General features: G+C 35.6%; 1 protein-coding gene across 7 annotated transcripts in view; it reads right to left on the reverse strand.

The window, feature by feature from the left end:
* Positions 1-14,012, reverse strand: part of CBLB (Cbl proto-oncogene B) — a 225,392-nt gene that overhangs the window by 30,981 nt on the left and 180,399 nt on the right. For 5 of the 7 annotated variants that reach the window (XM_019665713.1, XM_019665707.1, XM_019665711.1 and 2 more), the window contains 4 exons: positions 13,819-13,965; positions 10,489-10,586; positions 10,244-10,375; positions 7,556-7,696 (listed from right to left, as the gene is read on the reverse strand). In XM_019665713.1, the coding sequence (XP_019521258.1) occupies positions 7,556-7,696; positions 10,244-10,375; positions 10,489-10,586; positions 13,819-13,965 (518 nt within the window). The remainder of the gene's footprint in view (positions 1-7,555; positions 7,697-10,243; positions 10,376-10,488; positions 10,587-13,818; positions 13,966-14,012) is intronic. The other 2 variants (XM_019665709.1, XM_019665712.1) reach the window with 1 other exon arrangement.

Below are 14,012 nucleotides of genomic sequence, written 5' to 3' on the forward strand. Positions count from 1 at the left end.
CACCTTGGAGGGAATCAACAGGAGATTAGATGAAGCAGAGGACTGAATCAGCCAAAAAAAAGGAGTGCAAAACACCCAATTGGAACAGCAAAAATGAAAAAGGCTTTACAAAATGAAGATAGTGTAAGGGGTCTCTGGGACAATATCAAGCATAACAACATTTGCATTATAGGGGTACCAGAAGGAGAAGAAAGAGAGTAAGGGATTTAAAACCTATCCGAAGAAATAATAACCAAAACTTCCTTAATCTGGTGAGAGAAATAAACATACAAATCCAGGAAGCATGGAGTTCCAAACAAGAGGTCCACAACAAGATACATCATAATTAAAATGCCATAGGTTAAAGACAAATAGAGAATCTTAAAAGTAGCAAGAGAAAAGCAGTTAGTTATGAACAATGAGCTCCAATAAAACTGTCAGCTGATTTGTCAAAAGAAACACTGGCATGAAATATTCAAAGTGATGAATGGCAAAGATGTACAAACAAGATTGCTTTACCCAACAAGGCTATCATTTAGGATTGAAGGAGCAATAGAGAGGTTCTCAGGCAAGAAATGGCTAAAGGAGTTCATCACCACTAAAAACAGTATTACAAGAAATGTTACAGGGGCTTCATAAGTGGAAAGGGAAAAAGGACAAAAATATAAATAAGAAATATAGGAAAGGAAAAAAATTCTCACTGACAAATTGTCAGTGAAAGCAGTCGATCAACCAATTATAAAGCTCGTACAAAGGTTATAAGGAAAAGGTAGGAAGATGATGTGTAGTTACAACAAACTAAGTGACACACACAACTGCATGTGCACGAAAAATTAAAAAATAATAAACAAACATGGAGGGGGGGTGAGTAAAAATGGTAGTGATTTTATACTGTGTTCAAACTTAAGCAACCATCAGCTTAAAACAAACTGCTATAACCATAGCTTTGCATATCTGAAGCATGCGGTAAACACAAACCAAAAATCTACAAGAAATAAAGAGAAAGGAGGGCCGGCCTAGTGGCACATTGTTGGTTAAGAGTTGGCTTGGGACGCCAGTTCTGAGCAGCAGGGCTCCGGTTCGGATCCCACATTAGGGCCAGCGACACTGCGCCCTCTACAGCTAAGATGGTGAACAACAACTCGAGCTGGGTTGCTATGAGTCGCCGGGGATGGCGTAGGCTGCAGTGGGCTCCCATAAAGCTACCGTGAGTGGCTGGCAGCCAGGGTGAGCTGCCAAGAGCCATCGTGAGCTGCTGTCCTGTGGCTGGCAACCGATCTGCCTCAGCCAGGAAGAGCACAATGATAATACCAACATGGGCCAGTGAAGTGACGTCCTCCACAACTAGACTGAAGAACAAAAGGACAGCAACTTGTCTGTTCCCCTTCCCTGATTCCCATAACTGTTCCCCTCCCTGAATTCCCCAATAAAATCTTAAAAAAAAAAGAGAGAAAGGAATCCAAATACACTATAGAAAGTCATCAACATAAAAGAGAGCAACAAAATAAGAAATGAACAGAGAACTACGAAACAATCAGAAAACAATTTAAAAATAGCAATAACTATATAACTATCAATAAATTTAATGTAAATGGACTAAATGCTCTAAGCAAAATACACAGGGTGGCTGAATGGATAAAATAACAAGAACCTACATATGATGCCTATGAGAACCTACTTCAGATCGAAAGACACACACAGACTCAAAGTAAAGGTATGGAAAAAGATTTTTCAGAGAATGGGAAAAAAAAGATATTCCAGAGAATGGGGTGGCAATACTTACATCAGACAAAGTAGACTTTAAAATAATGGCGGTAACAAGAGACAAAGTAGGGCATTTTATAATGAGAAAGGGATCAATCCAACAGGAGGATGTAACCCAACATATGAATACCTAAACATTGGGTTGTCAGAAAAGTCACAACGTATTTTTCTATGTTTTTCATTGCAAAAATGCATCATGACTTTTCCGACAACCCAATATATAAAGCAAATATTGATGGGCATAAGGAAGAGACCTACAGTAATAAAGTAATAGTAGGGGACTTGAACATCCCTTTGACATCAATGGACAGGTTATCCAGACAGAAAATCAACAAGGAAAAGAGTGGCATTAAATGACATATTAGAACAGAGGACTTCATTGATAATTTTAGGACATTTCATCCCAAAGAAGCAGAATATGCATTTTTTTTCAAGTGCACATAGACCCTTTTCCAGGATCTATGACCTGGATCCTATTTGACCACAATACAAGTTTCAATAAATTTAAAAGGACTGAAATCCTATCAAGCATCTTCTCCGACCACAATGGTATGAAACTAGAAATCAATTACTGGTACAAAAAGAAAAATGAAAAACACACAAACATGTGGAGGAGGAATGACATGCTACTAAATTATGAATGGGTTAACAATGGGATCAAGGAAGAAATCAATAGATACCTGGAGACACATGAAAATGAAACACAACAACCCAAAATCTATGGAACACACCCAAGGCAGTTCCAGGAGAGAAATGTATAGTAATACAGGCCTACCTCAAGAAACAAAAATTCCAAACAATCTAACCTTACACCTAAAGGAACTGATAAAAAGACCAAACAAAGATGAAAGTCAGTAGAATGAATGAAATAATAAAGATCAGAGTACAAATAAATGAAAGTCTTAAAAAAAAAACCCAATAAAAAAGATCAATGAAACCTAGAGCTGGTTCTTTGAAGAGTAATAAAATTTATTAAATCTTAGCCAGATTTATCAAGGAAAAAAGAGAGTCCAGATAAATACAATCATAAATGAATGGGGAGAAGTGACAACCGACACCAGAGATACAAAGGATTATAAGAAATTGGACAACCTAGAAGAAGTGGATGGATTCCTAAACCATTTGCGACAACATGGATGGATCTAGAGGGTATTATGCTAAGTGAAATAAGTCAGATAGAGAAAGACAAATTCCATATGATTTTATTTATATGTGGAATCTAAAAAAAAACGCCAAAAAACAAAACAAAACAAACAGATTCAAAGATACAGTGAACAATTGATGGTTTTTAGGTGGGAGGGGGATGGGGTCTCTGTGAAAAAAGTGAAGGGATTCAGAAGTACAACTTGCCAGTTATAAAAATAGTCCTGGGGATATAAAGTACAGCATAGGGAATATAGTCAATAATATTATGAGAAATATGAATGGTGTCAGATGGGTACTAGAGTTATTGGGGAGATCACTTCATAAGTTATATAATGTCTAATCACTATGTTGTACACCTGAAACTAATATAATGTTGCATGTCAACTGTAACTGAAAAATTTTATAAATATAAAAAAAGTGGAAAAATATGCATCAATCAAAAATATGCTGTGAAAACCTATCAAATGGTTATTTCTGGAAGGAGGCATTATGGAAGTTTTAAAAACTTTTTTTCCGCAACCTGAAACACTTCCAAATTTTTACTCCAGTATAGAAAAATAGGCAAATATAATTGAAAAGTTACAAAAGTGGCATATTTCCTCTGGGGGGTGTCCAAAAACCATCTGGAAAATTTATTAGTTATCCCCCCAAATTTAAAAGACGATCAGTGCAGGACCTAACTGCTAGATGTGGCTTGAAGAATTATTTAGGTGAAACAAAATCCCTCCCTCTCAGCTACCCACACTCTTTAAATCACATTCATAAAATGTCCACTATGTAGCAATCTGGCCACTGATTAAATCCTCCAGTGTTGGAGAACCCTCTGAGATACAAGAATATTAATAATTTAGGAAGCTGCTTCTCATGATGAATGAAGTTTTCATTCTTAATAATTCTTCTCACTGGTCTTCTACCTTCTGAGGAGACATGGATGAAATCTAATCCTTTTTTCACAATTACTGTAATAGAAGATGACTCTAATGTATGTCCAGGATCTTCCCTTCTCTTGGTTAAACATCCTTAGTTTCTTTAATCTTCTGTTGTTTGCATGGTACAGTTTGAACTCCCTTTACTATTCTGGCTGCACACCTCTAGGAACATCCCAGGCCCAGTGACTCTTAAAATTGACCATGCATCAGTCACCGGAAGGCTTAGGAAAACAGATTGCTGCATTATTCTCCCAGAGTGTCTGATTTGGTAAGCTATGGGGGGATCCTACAAATTTGCATTTTAAACAAATCCCCAGGTGATGTTGATGCTGCTGGTCTGAAGACAACAGTTTGAGAACCACTGCTCTGGCCCATCAATCCTTCAACACCTGAGCCCTGGAGAAGACCGCACCTCACTCCTGCTCTGATGTGAACTCTGAACGCAACCTTCAAATAGCACAAGGTCCCCTGGTAGCCACATCATGATAGTGCTTTATAAAGGCCACTGGCAAAAATTCCCCTAAATCCTTTCAGTACTGTTCCGAATGATACAAATTTTCCTTGTATTTTACTCATGCAGTTGCATTTCTGGATTCAAGTGGAAAATTTTCATTTATCTCTAATAAATCAATTTTGCTAGTTTTTAGAGTTGAATTGCGACTTTAAGATAAGGACTTCAAAAGAGAATCCAGGTAAGAAAAACAGTGCAAGAAAGGTTCTGTAAGGGCTGCCAAGACACTAGGGATTTTGTGCACGAAGACATGCAGTTACGGGAATGAGCAGACATAAATACAGCCCTGGCTTTGTTCCTGGAGCACGGGCTCTGGCACACAGCGCAGGGAGGGTGCCTTCTTCAACCCACCCGCACAAAAGAAGTGCCTTGTGGTAATTCAGACAAAAGCACATAAATGCTAGCAGTGGCCCTGTTTGGAGACAGGAAAGTGTAAAGCTTTCTTTGAGGACTCTTCAGGTTTTGTTAGGATGTGACTGGCCTGTCCAGAGTAGATGGCTCACGGACAGCAGTGGGCATTGCTGTTTTGCCAAAAGAAATCTTGTATGAAGGCCTAAATTAGGAAACGGATAAAGGCAGCATCAGCGCTGTGCCCCTGCTTCACTTTCCCCCTTTAATCTTACAGAAGTCCTGTGGCTCCTTGGCTGAAACACAGGATTCTGCTGCTTGCAAGTCACTGCTATCGAGCAGTCACTGGGCCATGAGGCCAGACAGGTGGACCTGACACGAGTGTGCAGGACACGGAATGCTGGGATACAGTGGTTGGTTTGAATAGGTATTTAATACGTTATGAGAAAGTCCAACCTTTGTCTTTAATTAGGGATAATGATTTCTTCAATGAAACCAAGTCTCAACAATGCCAGAAAAGCTTTCTCATTATACTGGACTAAAATTTTACACATTCAACAAGTGAAAACAATAGCTGTAAAATGCGTGTACAATCTCTTTACGTTTGAAATTCACTTTTTTACCCCTTGCATGGTTCTACAATTATTGAGCTAAACATTCCTTTAGCATTTATAGAGTATTCTTTCATGAAGTTTAATTTTTAGGGTGAAGAACCACTGTTGTGAATCTTCTATTGTACTTCAGACAGCATAATGTATTAAATACTTTGCAAAATGATAGTCGATACTTATCTATGAGCTGAAAGAAACCTTCATATTCTATGATATTATGTAAGAAGAGTTAAAATGTTTATTTTTAGAAGGAGTCCTAATACATGTGGTTTAAAATTGAATAAAAACAGTTTTCTCAATGTATTTCACAAAGGATCTGGCAACAGACTAAAATTTGTCATGTAAATGACATGAAAGGCTTGAAAAGATAAAAGAAGTATTTTCTTAGAAGTATTTATTATCAAGGGATGGCAATGTTATTGGGAGTGGCATTAGAATAACTCCATGTGTAAAAGGAGGTAGAGAGAGTGTGTGTAGGTCCTAATGACAATCAATGCTCCGTTCCATGGTGGCCTCACACCATAGGTTAAGGGTAACTGCTGCTGTGTGCCTTGGCAGCCAAGCAAATTCAAAACAATCAAACCTATATATGAAATAAAACAATTTATACAACTTTGTTTTATCAAATAAAAGGGGGATATTTTCATTTTGAAGTAATACCTCTTTTTTGTAATCTTGAGAGCATCTTAATGATGATTTTTACATAAAGCATAATAAACAATAAAATTACAAGTAATTCTTTTGATAAAAACAGGTAAAAGTGTGTATTTGTGTAAAATGTTTTCTTCCAACTCCTGGAAAGCTTGATTGAATTTTAAAAGGAGGCACTTACATTGAACACTCATTTGCTGGGGCTTAAATCACATATATAAAAGGTGACAGGTACATTGCAGGGATCTGGCAGAAGGTTTTCCAGAAGTTAGCCTTGGGAAAGACTACGTTAACTAAGATTTACAATGATTCATTAAAAAAAAAAATCCTAATTAAAGTCCATGTATAAAACAAAGATTTGAAAAAGTGTAAGTGAAAAAGATAGCAAAATGTTAGTGTCCCTATGTAGCTAGCTGTATAAGTAAGAGCCGGATAGCTATTTGTGCTTTTTGTTTGGATGAGAGGGGTATGACCCTCGCTCTCTGATTGGTAGCCTCATGTGCTCTATGAGGGCTAGGAGGCATCTAACAAAATGGGTGTGGGTGACACAGGGAACAATTCAATCCATATTTACTGATGAAAAATTAAACTCAAATTATGTCTTGAAAATGTACTACTTTTAGAAAAGTGGAGCTATATATATTCCAAGGTATATGCCTATAATTTGTGTCTTACCCACAAATTGCCTCAAACTTTCAAATTATCAAACAAAGTGGGGAAAAAACTGAGAAAAATGAACGATAAAGGTAAATGATAATGGTGAAGACTCCAAAGTTTTCCCTGAGGCATATAGGTGCCAAAGATAAACTGCACTGTTTAAAGGCTTTTTTGTGATTTATCACACACAGAAATGCAAAGCAATTGCTAAGAAAGAAAATTTACCCTATGTTTAACCATTCCAAATCAAGGTGTCAAACTTTCAGAGCACAGAACATAGTATCACCAATAGGACAGCTTACAACAACAGTTAACACATAAGTGAATATTTTTTTCTTGATAATTCTGACTAATGGAGTGGATGGATGATTCAGTAACTGTTTATTTTTCTTTTTACTCCTCACTTGAGTTAAAAAAAAAAAAGGTATGCATTAATTTTTCCTTGAAGACCAATAATTGAGTAGATACATTGAGATATTAAAAATAAAATAGTAACAAAACAGTATTAAAATACAGATATTTCAGAAAAACTTACCTATAAATGTTGTAACAATGTAATTTGTATTTTGAACAAAACTATAAGCCTATGTGTAGTAAAATTTTAAAAACTTATTAGAAAAAAATTTATTGCACTTAGAATCAGGGGAGACATTTGCTCCCATTGCTATTAGCCCAGTCCCGGAGCATTTCTGGTTCTAATGGACACCTTCGTAACAGGAGGTGTTATTTGGACGGGAGGATCTCTACAGCACCATTTCTAAATTCTGATTCTTTATTGCTTTTACCATTTTCTTGTAATCCTTTTGGCATTAAACCAACCAACTGACAAACAAACCTACCCAACTGCTATTTTATGGAAGGGCGATAGAAACCAATGAGTAACTACTGCTTACGTGACAGGATGGTCTAAGAAATAGTTTGCTTTTAGTGAAACGCTTCCCTTGGCTTGTCTCTCCTACCTGCAGGAAGAAAGAAGATGTCCAGTCCTGAGGATGGCCGGCTACTGGAGCCCGGAGGTTTTGAATGTTCGATGAGACTATGCCTCGCAGGAGGTGGGGGAGGAGGGAGGGACGGGGGGAGGACATCAAAAGCATCTTCACCTGCATTGAAAGAAAGGTCAGAAAAAAACATTAGTCGAAACACAGTGTCAGGACAAAGGAAGGACCGATTTTCTCTTGCTGCTTATACAGAACTTCACCTGCAATGTTTATCCAGCCATTCACTGACTTTGATAAGGAAACTAATTATTTGGTGGGAGTGTTTGGAGAGCAGCAACACAGACACACAAACACACCTGTGTGCAAACTTTTTCTATCTCCTAGGTCTTCCTATTAAAAAACAGCACTGCACGTTATTAAACAGCATACTACTCACCTGTAAATTTATATTAAGACACTGGAAGTTTGAACTAAAAATTATTGTAAGTCACCCCATCAAAACAGAATTTTCTTTGTAACAATAAGAGTTCACAGCATCTAATTAGATAATCACACTATGCACAAAAAAATTTAATGCCACAAAATAGATTAGTTTTAAAGTTCACTATGCCGGATTTTAATTCATTGAAGCTGATGCTTCATATATTTCTTTGTCAGAATATACAGAAAATGTACCTACAGTAGAAGAATATGATATTTTTCTACTTACAAGGTATCTCTAAAGAGGAACAGTTAAATATAGAACTACCTTTTGTGGTCCCCAAACTAGTTACTTCTATTTGGATATTTCCCAGTGCTAGTAACTAGAACATAGAATATTGTAGCGTGATTTTATGTATATATTTCCCCTGCCGCATCTTACTATTCTACGTATATTTTCCCTTATATTGATCTTTAAAAAAATAAAGTTGCAGTGTATGTACTTTTATAAGCAATCTCAAATACTTTGTGAATGAAACAGTGTGTAAACAAACACCTATATGTTCCAGTAATAAAAATTCACATGTATTTAAATTTACCGACTTAAACATAAAGGTATACTTAAAAGAAAATGGTTTCACCACTCATGCAGTTTGCCTTGAAAACTATTATTGAAAATATTTTCTCTAAAATGATCATACTTCTCTAACTTAAAATATTTGAAGGTATAGGAGAGGGAGCTCTGTTATCATTCTAACCTTCGGCTATCTACTACATTATCTTATTCATTCAAATCCCTTTTCAGCCCTTACATGTTAGGCGCCATGCTAGGTACACGGGTAATGTGAAGATGAAAATCATAAGGCCCTGACCTAAGAAGCTTAGATTCTATAGGAGATCTAATAAAAGTTCACAACTGACTCAGGTAAAAGTCCCAGAATTCCCACAGAGAGACATATTCATTTTAAGAGGGAAGAGAAAATGTAGAAAGTGGCATTTAGCAAGGTGTTACCAAGAACAGGAAGGTCTGGGATATCAGTGTCTCAAAAGAATTTATTCATCAAATATGAGGACAGTGTCTTCTAGGCAGAGTGAACAGAATAAATAAAGCATGAGATGTATACTAGGAAGGTGGAGTTAAAGAAAGGCTGGAACACCTATCTGCCTTGTCCAATAGGGTAGTCACCAACCACATACAGCAATTTAGTTTAAATTTAACTAAAATTCAGTTCCACATGCAAACATGTGAATATATAGATCCCTTACATCACCACATAAAGTTCTATTGGACAATATTGACCTAGATAATGAAGACTTGGGCAATAGGTAAAAAAATCAGCATATAAGAACTAGACAGGAGAAAAACACTAGGTAAAGAAGGAAGTTAGGAGGTCTTATAATTCATGTAGGTGAAAATAAAGCACTGAACCACAGAAAGAACAGGAAAGCAAAAGACATTGCAATAGTGTAATTGGAAACATTGGTTGATGGTGTTTATGGAAAAAATCAAAAGGTTCACTTTGCATTTCTGGTAGCCTAATAATTCAGATAACCTTACATTTTATATTAGGGTGACTTGTTCTTGTGAACCCTTAAGGTGTGTGGAGGTTCTGTCTTCCTCCAAAAATGGAATGAGAAGCTTCCTACCTGGAATCAATGAAATAAACACAGACACCAGCACCAGCCAATTCAAACACACATACACACCTGTGTGTGCTTCCCCATGTGCACACACACAAACTCCATTAATGAACTTCTTCAGATTAAATTTGAAACAAAGCAGCTGAGATTCTTTGGATGTGTTGCAGTTGCAATGATTATAAGACAGAATTTATTCTCAGCCGCCTACAATAAACTATATAATTTTCCATCATGTAACTAGCTAAGCGGAACTAGATCATTTTATGCTGAAAGAAAAAGTACACATTCATTAAGAATTGTACTTAAAGAAAATCTCAGATGAACACTTCAAATCTACTAGAACATAAGTGCCTGGAGAATGAACAATGCTCTCATAGGTTTTTTGTAGACTGTATTTAGCACATGCAGAGATAAGTTGATAAAATCCTCACTGATGGCCAGCTATTTACCCCATTGCTTAACTCATCTAAATGGAATAATGGTTATAGGAACTTGAGAGCCCCCATCACCTGAAGAATCCAATCTAATTCAGACAAATCCATAACCTAGTGAGTTTGCATTATCCCAAACTCTGATTTCTGGTAATTCAGATATTAATTGAAAGAAGAGGCAGGGTGGCTTATTTGAAAAATGTTTAAAGGTTTCAACCTAATGGAGGGATGAGAAGATCATAATCAGAGGGCGTCCTGTTGAGTGAAGAACCATGCTTTGGGTTGTCCCGAGATGAAGGCCTGGCAGGTGGTAATGGCACTGGATCAGAGGCTGAATCAAAAACATCTCCTAGAGGATAACACAAAATCTTAATGTTTTTTCAGTACAACAATGGCACGGAATTATGCCTTTAAATTGACCATTAAGATGTAGAACACAAAGAGAACATGTTTCATACATACCCTTTAAATATATGCCCAACTCAGGAATGTTTGATTTCTTCACCTCTGAAGGTGCACCATGTGTTCCATTCAGTATACAATGACCATTATCACAAGACCTAAAGCAGAGATCAGAGGACAAAAATCATAAGAATATTACTTTCCGGGTAAAAGTCATTTTGGGGCGGGGAGATGGGGGGGGGGAGGTAATGGGAACTAGCAAGCCAGCTCATAAAGTTTGAAAATAAATATAACTTAATTTTCCTTTCTGGAAAAAGTACAATTAATATTATCTAAATACTCTTACTCAAATATTTTTACAAAGAACAAGTAAATATCCCATCAAAGATAAATAGTCTCTCTCTTTTTTAAGTGAAACCAAGAATTACAAGGGTCACAAACATTGCTGATGCCCTAAACACATCTGTGAAATTAACATGTCGTTTTGGAAGAATTCAGTCATGTTTTGTCAAGTTTTTGAAGAACAAAATGTAGTAAGGCAAAAAAAAAATGTAGCAATCCTCATGATTTCATTATTTTTTTATGGTGTTTAACATATTTTACTTCTGTAATTTAAGCTTTCCTTATAATGCACTAGGTCCATTAAAGATGGAGAATTATTAGATGTTCAGTAATTCCATTAAAATTCTGGTTGGCATATTGAGGAACCTAGCGTCTAGTATAGTTTCCCCACAGCCATGAACCACACACGGCCATTTCTGACAACTGTACAGAAATGACTATAGCAAAGGCCTCGGGTACACAACAAATATTTAATCTAGGTGTCTGTAAAGGATACTGCTTACTAAAATGTACTTTTGTTGTTGAAATGACACTATGAACACAATGGATAAAACTGGGTCATAGAAAGATATCAGTAGAAAGAAAAGATACAGAGCATATTTCATCTTCAGAATAGAGCTGTGTAACAATGAACTCTGTTTACCAAGTTACTCTGCTCACAAAGATATAGAAAACAGAGTTTATGTTTCACTTTTCTCTAATTTACTCTGAATTCCTGGGGAGAAGTACATACATAATGGAGGAGATAGTGAATATTTGAATAGTTATTGCTAGAGTGCTTCATCTGAATTCATTTCCATTTTCTCTGGTGGCCACGTCTCTCCAAGGGGCCAGAGATAGTTCATTTAAAAATAGTTATCATGTATTGAATTTTCATAATAATGATGAATTTTTACTGAAACTGAATTGAATTATTCATCTACTATTTAACTTTTTCTACATATTGACAACTTACTTCTCCTGATGTTCCAAAATGGGGAAAGAAACAGAGGAAAAGGAACTGTTTTTAAGCGTAAAGAGTGTTTTGTACAGGATGTAAGAAAACACCTCATTTGTCAGCTTTCAAAAACAAATTAGATAAAAATTTTACTTCAATTAAGTTTAGGGATTATCAACATTTATTATTTCTCTGTAACAGTACAAAGGTGGTAATGGTGGTCATAATTCAAATTTATTTTCAGGATTTTGGAGGCCTGCCACCAAAGAGCTAATTCAATATGATGTGACAATTAAAATTTAAAGTATTAAAATGATAACCCTCACTTTTCAAGCAATGAAAAATAATGAAATCCTACAGACCAAAAAGGCTCATCTTACTTGTTTTTAAAAATTACTACACATTTTTAAGAGCCAAAGGCTGAAAATTGTAACAATTTATATTTGATATAAAGGGATAACTTTTTTCTATAAGGAGAGTAGTAGACATTTGGCTCTTCTGTTACAATAAATTGCCTCTCAGTTATTTCTTTGCCTTCTCAACGATACTATTTCAGCAATAAATGTCTTAAACATTAGCAACTGGCAAGAAATACTTTGGTTCTTGCTTTGAAATATGAAGCCCTGGACTGCAGAGTGTTAATAGTCTTGGTTAATAATTCTGCAGCGTGTTTATACTTCTAACCAGGATCACTCATTAAGACAGAATCTGGTTAAAATGAAAAGTTGCTTCTCTTTTCCAAGTATTGCATTTTCTACCTTAGTATGATGCTTGAAAAAAGGCATTAAAATGTTACACTAAGTAAAGATGACATAGATCACTGAAGTGTTCAAAGGCTCTCCTATCTCTCAGTCAATCAAGAGATACTGGAAGGCAAAAGGTGGGGCCACCAGCAATAGCTGGGCCCTATTTTCTGTTCCCAGCATAGCTCAAGGGATGTTATTACACAAAGAACACTGAAGCTTAGAAAGTAAGTTTTGAAACTTACTTTCTGAGATTTCACTTATTGAATACCTCATACATGTCAGTCTGATAAAAATATAAACAAAAATATTAGATTATGGTTTACTAATTCAATTATATAAATACAGAATCATCCTTCTACTTAAACACAAACCAATATTTCAATACACACCTCAATGGGGCTGCCACTTCAAAGCTCAAGGATATCTGCATTATAATGAAAATAAACTGACAAGAAAAAAAGAAAACACTATTCCTCACATTCTTATTTGATCCAAGCAGAAGTAAAATAGAGTGTAACTGATTAAAAACAAACAAACAAAAACTAGTTAAGAGATTTATTTCTGGGGTCTCTATTCTGTTCCACTGATCTATGTATCTGTTTCTATGCCAGTACCATGCTGTTTTGATTATTATAGCTTTGTAGTATAGTTTCATATCAGTGTCAGATGGGTACTAGACTAATCGGGGAAAACACTTCGTAAATTATATAAATGTCTAATCATTATGCTGTACACCTGAAACTAGTATAAAATAACACTGAGTGTTAACTTGAAAAATAAAAAAATAAAATGTGATATTAAAAAAAGTTAAGGGAAATAATTTTAGTTTTTGGATTTTTTTTTTAAATTTCTTCAAGATCTGAATAGAAGTAGGTAGCACATCAAGTAGGGAAATGAATATAAATTATAGTAATCTTTACATCATGAAGAAAAATTCTAAGGAAGGCTGGCATAATACCTTAGCTTCTAATTACTAATTTTTCTTCATGAGATATGTACTTAGAAGTGATAAAATGGACTGAAAATAATTTATTGAAAATTCATGAATTAATCACCACTATACGTAACCTACAGCAAAGTTTTATAGGAGGATAATTTGTTTTTAGAGAGATAAAGGCAATAAAATGTCCCATTAGACTACCTAGTCAACTAATTTAGTCAAATGACTTCCTGATTCATGAACAATGTGCATCTTTTCCTTTTCTCTGAAAGTAATACAGAAAATAGTATATAGGAAGAGGAGGCTTTGAATAAGAAATGAAGAATTTTTTAAAAGCCAGGTGATTTAATTGCTTAAAAACAAATGCCACACATGACAATGCTTATGCAGATGTTAGGCGATTAAAAAGATGCCCACATTCTTACCTAAGAGGTGGTTTTACATTATGACAATGAGATGGTTGTGAATTCAGGGAAACAGGATGGGATGAAGGAATCTTGTATTCATCGTCATCTTCATCTACTGGGTCTCTTGTTTTCTCTGAAAGAGAATTCGCTAATGGACCAGTACACCTACCAGAGAGGGGAAAAAAAAAATCCAGTCTAGTTTAAGCATAATG

This window comes from Hipposideros armiger, unplaced genomic scaffold, assembly GCF_001890085.2.
Source record: "Hipposideros armiger isolate ML-2016 unplaced genomic scaffold, ASM189008v1 scaffold_448, whole genome shotgun sequence".
Lineage (NCBI taxonomy): Eukaryota > Metazoa > Chordata > Mammalia > Chiroptera > Hipposideridae > Hipposideros > Hipposideros armiger.